The sequence below is a fragment of the Periplaneta americana genome, chromosome 13 (assembly GCF_040183065.1).
Source record: "Periplaneta americana isolate PAMFEO1 chromosome 13, P.americana_PAMFEO1_priV1, whole genome shotgun sequence".
Lineage (NCBI taxonomy): Eukaryota > Metazoa > Arthropoda > Insecta > Blattodea > Blattidae > Periplaneta > Periplaneta americana.
This window is the reverse complement of record NC_091129.1, coordinates 128,149,177-128,164,944: the sequence shown is the minus strand read 5'-3', so window position 1 is coordinate 128,164,944 and position 15,768 is coordinate 128,149,177. Positions and strand designations below refer to the sequence as shown.

The following is a 15,768-nucleotide window of genomic DNA, read 5'->3' as shown; positions in this document are numbered from 1 at the left end:
AATGGGGAAGTAAGTTGGTTGCCACAACAACTTAACCATAACTTAATCACCATTTTCGCGTCAGGTACTGTTCTCATTATATTAATGCTCGGATTTTTTTTGTTTTCTTTACTTGTTTGAAGTGCAATGTGTTGGCATGCATGCTATTTCAATTTTTGGTGCCAGTTCACCAGTTGTAATGTTGTCTTGTATGTTAGTTTTTGATATTACTATAATTGTAATTATTGTTGTGTGATGTGTGTGATTGTTCGTAATATTATAGTTATTTCGTGAATTATAATGAATCCAGTAGATAATTGTATACTGCTTACTCCAGATAACTTTTCCTTTATGGAAAGACGACGACAAACATAAAATGCTGGAAGACCAAGACCAGTGCTTTGTTTGGAGAAAGTCTGTAGACTGGTAAACAAAGTACCAGCACAGTCTAGTATATACAGTCGCGAAGCTCAATACGTAGTAAATATGCAAACATTAGATAGTTGCTCACCATTAGGATCGCTAATATCGCCTCATTACAGGCAATGCAAAATAATATCGTCACAGTCTATTGTTTCTAGCACCCTCAAAACTCAAGCTTCGTGACTGTATATAGTAGACTGTGGTATCAGTTCTAAAACTTTCACTTGAAAATTTAAACCTCGATGGTATGAGAAGCATAAGTGGCTGTGAGACAGTAGTTTTTCCAAAAGCATTTTTGTTGGCTGTGTTCACTAATCGATGTCAAAAGGGAGCAAGGAACTATAATAGTGTGGCAGATTTGAGCAATGTTACACGAGCATTTCGCAAATACGAGTCTTTTTAGAGGCTGATATAAAGAATATCATCGGGTTCAAAGAGCTGGGATAAAAAAAACTCTGATAGAATTTCAGATGCATTTAGAGAAAGTTTAGGACTGCACATTAATAAACAAACATTAAGGTGAGTTTTATTTTAATTGATAAAGTAAGGTAGTTTGAAATAGGAAATGGCAGTAAACTCGTTTCTTGATGTTTTCCCCCCCATCTGGTTTCTTCTCGCACTCCACGATGCAATATCACTTATCCATGTTGTGTATCACTGACAATTACATTAAAACTGAAACTATTGTTGGTGTTAATAATTTTGTTATTATTATGTTGTTGTTGTTGTTTTCTAATGCCAGGCGTTTGACAATAAAATCATTTGACCTCTTGCACTCCAATATTTTTCAAAGATATTATCATGGCCAGCCACTGAAGCACAGATTTTGAGGTGTTCCGAATCCATTTCTTGGTTTGAGTTGCACAATGGGCAGTTAGGGGACTGATATATTCCAATTCTATACACGTGTTTGGCCAAACAATCATGGCCTGGAAAATGGCAAGTTGTAGCCGATTTAAGTGAACACCATATTTTAACGTTTTGGTGGCTACTTCATTCACACACAACCCCCAGAATGTCTGGAGGACCACACCTGCTGTTGGTTCGACGAGTCCATTGAACCTAGCTGGGAGATCTTGTTGATCACCAGCTTTCCCTCCTTAAGCCACTGGAGGACGATTTTAGTGCCATAGCAGGTCAGCACTAGGAACAGAAAAGTAGAAAGAGGAGGAAGGAAAGGGAAATGAACCCCTAGGCCTCGAATGCTCTAATGCCGTTGGGGTCGAAGAAAGTAAGAGTCCAGTCAGAGGACTGGATAGGAAAGGGTAAAGAGGGAATTAGGTATTGAATAGAGGAAAATTATACCAAATTCAGTCATTAACTCATCAAGCTGACCAGTGCTAATTGATGAGTAGCCCCTCCCTTTAGTTCAGCTCGTAAAATTATGCTTACTAACAGATGCACCACGGGAAGGTAGGGATGGGACATTAGGTGTTTGTCCAGATTGGTTCCTTAAAGCCTTCAATGGGAAGGATTAATGGCTCTCCCCCTGTATCTGATAGATACTCTTTTGCAGCCAATTATTATTATTATTATTATTATTTTAAAGGTTCTGTATTTCGCGTAAAAATGACTTGGTGAGTCACCTGTCCAATTACTCCAGAGTCTCGCTTGATAAATGTATTCATTCCAAAATTAGTATTGAACTGTTGAACCAGCTGGTAGGAGAGATCATGGTAGACTTTGGAAACGATGGTCAGAAACTCTGACAAGTAATTTTAACAGTGAAGTCAGAATGAGCTTAAGCCCAAGCCATGAAGTGAAGATGAAAAAATTATAAATTTCTTAAAACCAAATACATTTATAAATTAATTCTTGTCATGTAAGATTCAGTGGAGTTAGAATAATTATATAATATTGAACAATCTTCTATCATTCATTACTCACAAATTTTTGAACAGAGCACATGCATTTGCACAAGAATTTATCCTTGTATAATCGAGAAAATGTCTAAATTAAATAAAATCTGTCCAAATGCCAATGTTATGTAGGATGTTAAGTAGTACATTCAAGTACTGTTTATTACTTATTTTTCTTGCATTAGTTTTATTAATTTGTGTGTACTTGCAGCGTATTTTTTTATCTAAATGAAACAAATATTAAATATTATAGCCATATTTTCAAGTGTTATGATTATTATTAACAAAGTGATGCTATTCACTGTAATCTCCTGAAGTGGTGGTTTATTTCCAATGTCATATAGCTACTTGACACTCTTCTTATTTGCTCTTCTCGGTTTGCATTGGCTTAAATGATACCCATTTTCAATTTAGGATCTCAATAGATATTGTCAGACACAGAATGGTGGATCGGTGATTGTACTTTGAATAAAGTTAACATATTTCCATTCTTTTCTATTGGTTATCTCTAGAATTGCTGTCATGTTGACATCTTTTTCGAAAAGTTTCTAAAAGGTAATGATAGATATGGACATGGAATTTTGTCTATATTCACCTTTATTCAAGAACAAAGGGATTTCTTATAAAAATAAACCAACTATTTTATTTCCATTTCTCATGAAAGCCTCGCTTAGAATTGTATTTTACTTAAAGTTCATCATTCTCAGTCAAATTTAAAACTACAACACTTGCACAGTAACCACTAGATCACTGAGGACACCATCTTCTGGAATGTTACCTATATGTGTCAGTGGTCTTTCACTTTACTGTCAAGTCGCAAACTTCAATGTACGGAATGTACAGTAAAACTTAGTTTTAATATTCATATTTTTAAGGAATGATTTCCGAAGTCCAGGTAGAACTACACTCTATGTAATTGATTCTCATTTTTAAGAAACTCACTTAAGGAAAATCCCGCTTGAATGGATTTGTGAATACAATACATAACCACTTTTAACTCAATTAAAAAACCATTCCAAATGTTGTTGTTGTTTTCTAAAGCCAGGCGTTTGACAATAAAGTCATTTGACCTCTTGCACTCCAATATTTTTCAAAGATGTTATCATGACCAGCCAATGAAGCACAGATTTTGAGGTGTTCCGAATCCATTTCTTGGTTTGAGTTGCACAATGGGCAGTTAGGGGACTGATATATTCCAATTCTATGCAGGTGTTTGGCCAAACAATCATGGCCTGTTGCCAATCTAAATGCAGCTACAGACGATTTTCGTGGTAAATCGGGAATTAACTGTGGATTTTGATGCAGAGAGTTCCATTTTTTCCCTTGGGATTATGTTATCAAATTTTGTTTGTTGAAGTCTAAGTATGTAGATTTAATAAATCTCTTCACAGAGTAATACGTAGATTTAGTAACAGGTCTGTAAGTAGCAGTGCTGCCCTTCTTTGCTAAAGCATCTGCATTCTCGTTTCCCAGGATTCCACAATGGGATGGTATCCATTGGAATACAATTCTATTATTGAGTGATATTAATTGAGAGAGCATTTTAGTTATTTCTGCTGTTTGAGATGAAGGTGTGTGTTTAGAGACGATTGATAGAATAGCTGCTTTGGAGTCTGACAATATAACTGCATTCCTAAATTTATTGATGTGGCATAGAAGATTCCCGAGACATTCACTTATTGCAACGATTTCACCATCAAAACTTGTTGTTCCATATCCAAGTGATCTATAAAGTGAGAAGAGACAGCATGTAACTTGTTCTCTGGAGATCAAGGATCCGTCGGTGTATAAATGAAGCCAGTTTTGTGGAGGGTACCTAATATTAATTGTCTCTAAAGACAATTGTTTCAGTATTTCAGTGTTTACTTCTGATTTTAGTATTTCTTCTGTTAAATTTAGATTATATTCTATATTTAATAGAGTTAAAGGGTTTGGTTTAATTTGTAAGTTTTCTTTTAGACCATTCCAAATGTTTGTAATCTACTTGTGTATAAGGCATGATCACACCAATGTGACACTAGCAACAATACATTGCATTCGATAGTCTGCATCGATGTCTCAATTGAAAGTAAGCTTGTAGAGATGCTATTGTATAGAAAGCATATGAAAATTGTAAATTTAATTACAGTACTTAAAAATATGTGTTTTTGTGAAAATTTATCGTTTATGTGTGTTTACTAATAACAAATTTGAATCAGTATTAAGAATATGTAAATATAATGTAGTTACATGGTCTGGAGGTGTTTTAATTTCTACTCTCAGCTCATGTAAGCTTATATTACTATGTCAAAATCACCTTTCAAGAAAAATCCACATTTGAGCAAATAATAATAATAATAATAATAATAATAATAATAATAATAATAATAATAATAATAATAATAATAATAATAATAATAATAATAAATAATTAGTCCCACAGAGTTTCATTCAAGTGTTGACATTAACAGTGGCTGCAATGTTTTTTTTTTTTTTTTTTTTTGATTACAGTACTTAAGGTTTGAATTCAACTGAGAGTAATGGGAATTTTAACAGAAAAAAATCCCATGTGTATCTTCTGTCAGATGCAAAAGCAATGTCACTAGACGAAAGCAGTAGTTATACTGCATATAAAATATCCTTTCCTTCAAGACTAGCAATGAATAGACAAAATTATGCCCAGATAGGTCATACCTACAGAGACATCTGTAGAAAAAAAGTAGGAATATAAAAATTCAAAATCTTACTGGTCCACAACTTTATAAATGTAGCAATATCTCTCAACATCCTACTAAAAGGAGCACAGGTTGAAAATAGGTATCAAATAAGTCAAGTTCAAACCAGAAAAGCCAATGCATTAAGTGTAAAGTGCTCAACATTGGAAAGGAATACATTACGGTAAGTTTACGAGTTTGTAACATGCTACTGTATTTCATCACCAGACATAAAAATGCCACGGATTTGTAAAAAATAAGAAATAAAAAGAAACAACAATACTGCATCATATATCGGCAAACCTGTGCCGTAGTGGCAGTAATGGGCGAGGCGGTGGCAAGTTGCGCGGTGGCGATACCGCCTCCTGCCCCTCCGCCGCCGCCTGCACCTGCACCAGGGCTCTGTGTGGCGGTCTGAAGTTTGTGGCCGTGTAACTTTAGCACTGTGCCCACCGTAGTTGCTCCACTACTGCTGCCTCCACTACCACTTCCTCCATTAGGCCCTCCTCCACCACTTCCACCTCCCGCTGTTCCAGTCCCACCATTTGCACCAGGTGCTGAAGCATTCGCTCCAGCTGCTGCATTTGCTTTCTCGTCCTCTTCACTAAAAGCTGGGAGAAGGTCTTCTCTGCCATGATATTTATAGCAGTTTATAACGATTTGCCGAAGTGCATGAGTCCATGAGATCTGCAAATTCCGGCACTGAATTTCACATATACATATTCATTAACAAACAGACTGACGCACTACAAGAATAAGTTAATAATATGACACAAATGAAGATATGAAAATTGCGTATGACTACAAGAAAATCTTACTTGGGAAATAAACTGCTTGGTATAACTTCATTGCTTTTTTTTTTTTTTGCTCCCACCTGTAAGACAATCTGCATTAATAGCAGTAGGGATGTCAGTTCTACATGCTCACTGCATTTACCTCCAGAAAATAGCCATGGTACTCATTTCTATTAGATGCTGAGTAAACCCCAGAGCCATAGTGCGGCCGTAAGGATTAAATCAATGGAGAAAATCATGACCCCATCAGGAATCGAATCTGAGATCTTCCAGCTTACAATGTAGTGCCTTAACTGTGATGCTACTACATGCCCCCTTATTAAAAATAATTTCTTCTATGAAATTCTCCTCAAAATAAATTGTTTTCTTGGAGAACTAAGTATTTTAAAATATTTCAATAGAATTCTTGTAACATTATTTTACAAAAATACTTTTCGACTACACCAATCATAATCACACTGCTATTGGATTGGAATTTATTGTAAGACCAGGCTGCTCTCTTAGCAACTGACATAATGTAATAAATGCTAACCATCTGCATAATCATTTATTCTAAAGAGAATTTCATTCTGTCAAGACACTTGGAAGTCAGAAAGTATTTATTTTAGCTTTCTGTATTTCTTTTTCCATATTGTGCTATTTAGCACGAATCTATGTTTCAGCAATGACAATGTCAAGCTTCTTATACTGCATCGTACTAAGTTTTGTTGAAATACATCGTGTAACAGCTAAATTATTTCATCCAAATGATCAGATATGTTAAAGATGTACTTAAAATACAAAAAAAAGAAAAATAAAATTGGCAAATAGAAAGTGTGAAAACACACAAAAAAAAAAAAAAAAAACCGGGGGAAAATGGGAAAACACATCTGCAAATATTTCTCAAAATCAAACATAAGTTCGTTATCTAGAAGACTAAAGAGGGAATCTACCAAATACCCCAACCACCTAGGAAGTTCACATAGATTAAGTGGAAGGAATTGACAACAATTTTTATTTACCTTCTGCTTCTCCTCCTCGGACCGAGCATCCATTCTTACATTTGCCCATGGTAATTCTTTAGGCCACCATGGAGGCCTTGTGGACTCTCTCCCCCATCCAGGTTTACCTCTCCCTGTAGAATACTTGAGCATCAACGGTATAAAAGCTCTAAGTTGGGCCTGCGTCATCTTTTCCACAGGGGTTGGAATCCCATCAATGATGAGGGGAGGTAATTCGTAAAGTGATGGATCTTCCTGTACAGGTGGCGGCGCTTGTTGTGCCAATGCACTCTCAAGCTCCTCCATTATCATTGATCGGATGTTTTTAATCTATATTTAAATATAAAATATTACCTAATTAGATTAATAATACATTCAAAGTAGAAAAAAATGTTATACATTAAATATATAACACCAGTATGTTTCATAACACTCTGCATTAAGCTTTTAAAATTCTTTGCACCCTATAAATCAGAGAAGGATAGTAAGTATCTAGTCCTTCTATAGAAAGGCTTGAATTTAATTCTACTGCTCAGTATATTTCAATCTTGCATCACCTTTACTAAAACTATATGATTGACACCTGTAATGTTTTTGTACACAGTTCTTGTGTGCTGATTCTGGACTCTGATTAGCAGTACAAAGACTATGTTGGATCATATACGGAAGCTTGCACACATTGGTGTCACATATATGCTATAAAAACTACCACTTTTAAATTCTGGTAGATATACTACTTCTTATATGTAGCTAATTGGCGACGTATGCATTGGAGGGGGAAAAGAAACTGGCCACCCTACACCATTATCTCCTGGCCTAGTTGCCTCATGAGTGATGTCTTATTGGTGTTACTTATGAGGTTCAAACCTGTCTTCGGACAATTGACTAAACAACAACAACAACTATCTCTTCATCTTATTATACAAAATGGTGCAATCATGGGTGTAAGACAATTAATATTTGAGGAGAAAAATTCGCTCCGGTGCCGGGGTTCGAACCCGGGTCCTTAGTTCTATGTACCAAGTGCTCTGACCACTGAGCTACGCCGAATTCAATCCACAGCACCAGATCGAACCCTCCTCCTTCAGTGTGGGTGTAAGAGTTCAGCCAATGATTAGGTGTGAACTGTACCTACAGACATTAGATGTTAACTGTGATGCTACACTGTATCCCAAAAGTCGTGGTGAGGTTTCAGGATTATATTTTCTGAATGTAATATTGGTACCAGATAAAAATAAATACACACGAAAGTAATATTCGTCATTGGGATGGACAGTTGAAAAAGAGTGGAAGCTTACTGGAGAAAAAAAATACTGGAAGTCCATCGACAAATGATGAAACAGAAGTCATCCAAAGAGTATTTGTTCAGAGTCCAAAGATATCAGTTTGTAAATGTAACTGATAATTAGACTTCCGAAAACAACATAGAGCTTTCAAGAAACGTCTTCACTGGCTCCTTATAAACTTCAACTGTTACATGCACTTCATCCAGATGATTATCACAAAAGGCATGAATTTATTTATGTGGTGGTTCTTTGTTAAACATGCGTCGAAATTCAAGTTGTGCCTGTAAGTGTAAATAATGTGCATTGAATAGATCTGTGTTAATTGAAAGACAGCATATGCATATGCATTGGATGTACAAATGTTTAAGATATATAAAGAAATCAGACGAGGGCAAAACAATTTTTTTTCCTGTATGAAACATGTGTGGGCACTAATTTAACTTTCTAACATTGTTGGCAGTCTGAAGAAGTTATGCATGTCTTAACAAACAACAGTGCATCGAAAAGACTAATTGTTGTACACATTTCTCGAAAAGAGTACTACAAATCATAGATACCACTAATTATTTCATGTGTAATGTGGGAAGAAAGAAGAAACTTCATATATCCTGCTCCATATTCTGAATTAAATGAAGCCTCAACCATATACAGTATCTTGGAAACTTCTCGTTGGTTCTTAAGGATTTGATAGGGATTAAGCAAGTCAGTTTATGCCTATGGGTTTCCTATATAATCCCGTATATCTAGGTCAATATAGGTTTTAAATTTATTTGCAGGTTGCTTACTGAAGAGCACGAATATGATGATAATGATGATGTAGTGAAAATGGATGCAATTGTAAGTGCACATTTCACTGCAGGATAGATAAGATTTCAGCCAAACTCGACCTACTGGTACTTAAAATACAAAATTTAAGGAAACAAATTACAAATTCAAACAAGAAGGCGAAATTAACAATTCTCCTCTAAAAACCCGGGTTGCATGAGATTAGAATGTCAGGAAGAAAATAATAAAAAAACAGAGTGATTAAAAATAAAGGAAATTAAGAGTGAATATTAAAAAATTAAAATGAGGTGAAGGAGAGCAATATTAAGTTCTGTGTCACTGTCATAACAGTCTCCTCAAATTTAAAGGGTGTCATACATCACTGCTTTCATTATAGTGGTATGTTTCATACGTACCACATCTTCTAACGGCTTTGCACCAAATACTCTAAAACTGTTCTGAGGTTTTCCAGGTGTCGCCACAACAACAACAGCTTGCTGCCCAACTCGAGTTGCAAATTCGTCTATTGTTTGCTAAAATTTGGGGGGAAAAGTCAAATTTAAATTACTTTTATTCATCTATATAATAAATAGAGATACATTCTGTAAACTGTATCTTTACTTCTTGTTGAGTGAAAGCACAAAGAAATACTGAATGTTCAATTATTCAATTAAACATATTTTAATTGACTGTGGTTGTAATTAAGGATACAAAGGCATTATTCACACGTGCTAGTTGTTCATATTAAGATCAGAAAAACGACTATAATGATAAATTACTTATCAACATTTTTAAAGTCATATAAAAACAATTATTACATTAGAGAGCTAATTTTCATCACAAGAAGATGATTTTCCATAAAAATTATTGTACAGCACATAAACCAAAGTAATGTTACTTACTCTTAATTTTCTGAGCAGTCTATTTTGCTGACGTTTCCTAATGGACGGGTTGGTCTCAAATGAATGAGGGCGTTTTCTTTTCTTTGCAGAGACAATGGCTGCTGCAGCAGCAACACCTACTGGTCCTGTGTTTTATTAACAATTAAAATAATGTAAAATAGCAATACATCTATCTGTGAATATATCCTCAAAAAACAAAGCGTCACGTTTACATCCAGTATTTTTAACTATATTATGTTCATAACATATGAATATGTATCTTTTATATCAACGTTTTTATTGTTTTTATGTATCCTTGCTCTAATAGAACAATTTATTGCCTGCTATGTTACAGTAATGCTATAAGAAAGCATATAGCTAACTCTATATAATTCTTAACTGTCTGCACTTTCTGGACAATGTATGGTAAAGCAAGAAATTAATTCTTTCTCTTATACAACAATGGACTGGTTAAGATGTCTTCAAGAACTGTACTATAGGCTTTGAGATTAAAAACTTTTGACGTCAGTGTTACACAATATATTTTATATTAGACAGCTATGGATTTTGTGTTATAACTGACCTTCTTATATAGTTCAATTACAAACTGAACGAATATAATATAAGGAATACATATTTCATAACAACTGAAAGATAATTATCATTATTAATATTATGTAAACAATGCTGGAAATATAACAATTTATTTCTACATCACCTTACAGTGAAAAACAAAATAATATCACAAACTATTATTTTTAGAATTCAAAATTGAAGTATTTCAAACTACAAGGAAATTCTTTACAAATACCACTAGATGCCACCTTTCATACAGCTGTGCTCTCTTTAGCGAAACATCTGCCAGTAAAATGTAACCTGCTTTTGTGAGTATACATAAAGATAATGTACCTGATATTTGCAGCAGACGCTCAGAGTGATTACTTGTTTGTCTGTATTCTCATCTTACATCTCACAACTTTGGAGTTCTGTGTGTGGCATATTAAACATTTCTTCCTTGCTATTTTCTTCCAAGTTCATATAGGAAATGAGAATTATTAGATACACTTTGTCCTCAAGCTTATCCAATATATTATAAGTACAGTAAAATCCCACGTAACTGGCAATTCTAAAACAACGGTACTTTTGGCTAGACCAAAAAAAAAATAATAATAATGGGCCATCAGTTGTGCCACATTAGAAAGTTCGCACGAACTTTCATTTTCAGTGAATATTCGAACCTAAAATTAGGGTATTATTTGTGTTGTGTGATGTGTTTTGATAAAGAAAATCCTCACAGTTTTTATGTTTATTTAGTTATCTCAGGCCGTGTTGCCACATTAGGAGGTTCGCATGAACTTTCATTTTCAATGAATATTCGAACCTAGAATTAGTGTATTATTTGTGTTGTATGATGTGTCCACACAGTTTTCATGTTTATCCAGTTATGAGCAAGTGATAAGAGAAATAAGCTTCACATGGCTGCAGTTTCAATATTTGGCACCATGAAATACAACTTTTTTTTTTGTTGTATATACAGGTATTTATTCAATTATCCGGCAAAATCTCGTATCTGGAACTAACCTGGTCCCTTTGGTCCCAGTTAAGAGGGATTCTATTGTTTTACATTAGTTGCAATCGAAGGACAACGTGGGTCACACATCATTATTTACATTGCGATCCTCATGAACTGTAGCCACTGAATGATTGGCAATGTTTGTTGGTGAGTTTATAATTACTGACTTTCGCAAAATTACTTTTCCTTTATCAATTCGGTAAAGAAATGGTATCAATAAAATTGTGGCAACATTTTCTTTCTTTATTTTTTTTTTACTGAAAGGGTATGGGTCAAATAATCTTGTAAATGCTGACTGTTCAACATACTTTTCATATTCTTGACATTTGAAATATGTACTGTTAATGCAAGTTATCTTGAACCTTCTGAGCGGGGACAGAGGGGCAGAGGGAAGGAAGCGCGTAACGCGGGTGGAGCCAACTGAGTTGTTTGCGCATGCTCCGCAGCATAATCTCTTGTCAAGAAACATAGAGCTATTTCCTTCACTGCGTACCAGTAGTGTTAACATGGAGCAGCAACCACAGGGTAGTAATTATGGTGAAATCACACCACCGCGGAGAAAAAGTAACGCTGTTACCCATAGCCGAGAAAGAGAAATTATCGCAAATATAATAAAATTAAGCGTTGTGAGGAGGAAAAATTAAACAAATATTTGCTGGAACCTCTTGCTAAGGAATATGAGAGAGCGGCTAAATACTATGGCAAAAGTATTAGTTCCGTGAAGAGAATTAAGAATAATATTGAATTACAACCGAATGAACCTCACACTACTCGGGAAAGAATAGTTATGTAATGTTTAGAAATTATTGCTATAATAGTTATGTACAACAGTGTGTGTACTGTGAACGACATAATGAATTACTATTGTAAGTTATTATTTTCTTATAGTTCTACTAAACATATTATTTCATTCCAGAATTAGGACTTGTGTAAAGTTGAAGTGGACGACTTCGATCAACATGTTATTCGGGTTACAATCGAAGAATTCTATCGTGTTCAGAAAGTAGTACATAGTCTACGATTAAGAAGATAATTCCGAATGGATGATGCCATTGACGAAATAATTAATTTTGGAACAAGCGATGATGGCAGCAATGATAGGGATATGGATTGTGTATAATTGTAAATTAATGTAAATTCAAATAATAAGCCTGTAAAATATTGTTATAAGAATATGTACATATTAGCTGAAGGTGTAAGTCATGCAGGCCTATATTATGTACAGAAGTAGCTGTAGTAACTCCTCCATTGCTGGTCCCCAGCCCGGATGAGAGAGGAGTGTACACACGATTATATTTAAATACTTACTCATTACAGGTTAATTAAAGCTTGCTACGAAACTATGTTCTCCTCTTAAAACTATGTATTGAACCAAGTTCTTTTACAGTAGAGAGCCATAAGGTAAAAGAACCAACGTTTTCTGAAAAGAGTCACGTTACCCGAGGGAGGGGCATCCTTGCCGTGCCGTTACGTTGATGAGTACACGCCGTACCGAGCAGTTCCAAAGACAGACTTAGGGGATGTAAGGTTCAAGATAACTTGCAATGACAGTAAAGGGATTTCCAACATTTCATCTGGGAACAACTTATCGAATTTTCTGATATATAGTACTGGCACTTTCTCCATGAACACTGTTTGCTGTCTCAAATATGGTGTTGAAGACTAATACCTCATTTTACTATATGACTACAAAACTACCCACCAATTGCAGTCGTTTGGTCTAAACAAGTACTACATCTGTTGATGCTGAAACCAGTAAGACTGGATTACCAACAAAGAGAATTTGGGGGGGGGGGGGGGGAATACGTTTTGTAAACTTCAGTGGCTTTTTAAAGAACTTCCCTGTACTATATGAACAATACATAGCTATTAGAAATAAACACAATCACTTCAAGAATTTAATTTCTTCTCAAAAACAAAATAAAATACAGTATTGAAACTATTTGTGTAAGAAAAAAAAACTGAAGTTTTTACATTATATACAAATGTTTAATGTTTGCAGCATTTGCAGCATAGAAAACATAGAAATGATATTTGTATTTAATAATAAGTGTAGCTTTTACTTCAGTGGGCGTGTGAACAAGCACAACATTCATAGCAAAAGGATATACAAGACTGCTTTTTATAAGAAAGATACAATGTCTTAATTTTGCTCACTTAATAATGACATTGTTACACACATTAAAAATTACAAATTACACATCACAAATTTTGTGATAGCAAGGTGAGTGCATTCTATGCTGAAATGATCAATGAAGAGAAATATCAGCTCGTTGTTTGTCATATTATGAATGGATAGCAGTGAGACCATATGTCATATATACATTTATTATATAGTAAAACTTTGACTATTGTTATTTTACAAAAGTCTAGACATTGGACATGCACAAACATAATTTGTTATTAAATTAATTCAATGTGATAATTTTTAGAGACATGTCTTATAATGAATAATTATTTAAAATTTACAAAAATATTCTACTTTTTCAATCATATGGCTTATCTAGTTTTAATATTAAAACTTATTAATATATTGATTACTTGTTAAAATATATAAAGTAAGATATTTGTACAAATGTTTTCGCCTTTTAAGGCATCTTTAGGCACTTGTTAATGCGATATCTATTTAACTTCAATCATAGTGAATATAGTATTTGTGTTACATCATTCTATGAAAGTAATGTTATTTCTAATATGTTAACAGTAAGTAAGTATTGATACATGTGTTCATTTTCATGAGTTTTATGATTACATATGTTTTTGTTGGATAGTAATATTTTCAATTAATTTCATTAGACATGTGTATAAATAAGTTATCATTATTCTATTAACATTACTATAGTTAAAATTTGTTAAATACACATGTCTAATGTAATTAATTGAAAATATTACTACCAAACAAAAACATATGTAATCATAAAACTCATAAGATGAACACTTGTATCACTACTTACTTACCATTAACATATTAGGAATAACATTACTTTCATAGAATGATGCAACACAAATACTATATTCACTATGATTGAAGTTAAATAGATATTGCATTATCAAGTGCCTAAAGATGCCCCAAAAGGCAAAAACTTTTGTACAAATATTTTACTTTATATATTTTAACACATAATGTATTAATAAGTGTTAAGGAATATTAAAACTAGGTGTCATATGATTGAAAAACTAGAATATTTTTACAAATTTATATAACCCACTTATCTGAAAAACAAAATTAATTGTAAGTAATTATTTCGTTTAAAGTTTTCAAGTTACAAGAAGAATGTTCATCTGCGACTAGATTTTATTTTCGGTATGTATCTAATCATAAATTAGCAGCTTGACTAGGTAAAGTGCCTTCACTAGAACTACGTATATTCTTTGTATGTATTCCAAAATTTCCAGGAATAGAGAATATAATTTAAGTTTTGGAAAAAAAAAAAAATACGAAATAGAACTAAAGTAAGTGATATGTTTTTTCGAATATTATTTTTAGCCAACAACTACATAGTTACAAGCATAAATGCATGACAGAAAACTATTCTTGATCTTTGAAATTCAACATCTGCAGGTATTTTATGGATAACTGACAGTCAATTAATATTAGCACTTGTGTGTGATGCAGAAGTAGTTTTGAAGAACACAACACAACATTGCAATGCAATGTTAAAAGGAACAATTCTTATGGGCATTCTGGATAATTGGATTACAGGTTGAGGATGAAAAAGAAACTGATGTACACTTAAACCATCCAGGGTGCTATTCATAGACATTTCGCAGAACGCACTACGAGCGTACTAAGCTAGCCCCGGCTATCCACAGGTTACTTGTACAGAATTCAAATCATATCCTATCGCTAACACTGGTTTATGAATACAAAAAACGCTGATCATCCACAGGAAGCCCGCACTAAAAATGTCTATGAATACGGCCCCCAAAGTTTAGTTTTGAAGTGGATGAGAAATGAGTGGTAAATTTTGTCTAGGACCTTCTCAGTCACAGGCAGAATTCTTTTACACGTCACAAATCTACAATATGGGCCATTCAGCTTTACTTTGCTACCAACAAAAACCATGTTAATGATTTTATAATCCTCAACTAGCTTTGTACCCATCAGTCTCAGTTCCTATGCCAAGCACAGTAACCACTAAGTTGAGAACAGCTCGATACTCTAGAGGTTGGAAGGATGACAAATGCAGCTTCCTATTTTGTAACATAATGAGTGTACGAATATAACCACAGGCAGAAAGAACATGTAGAGAACGTGAAGGTGGTTTTGTGGACAACAACAGCAAGCGCATAAAGACCTGAATTACGACACTGCAGATTTCATTTCTCACCTCCAGTAGTATTTGTGAAAGAATGTAGGAGATATAACTTTCAGAAAAACGCCTGTATTTAAGATTAATATTTCTTACACATAACATATACCAAAGCTAGGTTTCACTTCTTATCTTTGTACTTTTCACAGCACATGTTCTTGAGCAACTCCACTAAAATAAAAAATAAAAAAAATTTGTTGTGGCAAGAGTACTGGTATAAAA

At 34.0% G+C, this 15,768-nt stretch overlaps 1 protein-coding gene across 13 annotated transcripts in view; it reads right to left on the bottom strand.

The window, feature by feature from the left end:
• Positions 1-15,768, bottom strand: part of ewg (DNA-binding protein Ewg) — an 86,586-nt gene that overhangs the window by 41,396 nt on the left and 29,422 nt on the right. For 9 of the 13 annotated variants that reach the window (XM_069844195.1, XM_069844197.1, XM_069844194.1 and 6 more), the window contains 4 exons: positions 9,682-9,806; positions 9,196-9,312; positions 6,750-7,058; positions 5,258-5,656 (listed from right to left, as the gene is read on the bottom strand). In XM_069844195.1, coding sequence (XP_069700296.1) covers positions 5,258-5,656; positions 6,750-7,058; positions 9,196-9,312; positions 9,682-9,806 — 950 coding nt within the window. The remainder of the gene's footprint in view (positions 1-5,257; positions 5,657-6,749; positions 7,059-9,195; positions 9,313-9,681; positions 9,807-15,768) is intronic. The other 4 variants (XM_069844206.1, XM_069844207.1, XM_069844198.1 and 1 more) reach the window with 2 other exon arrangements.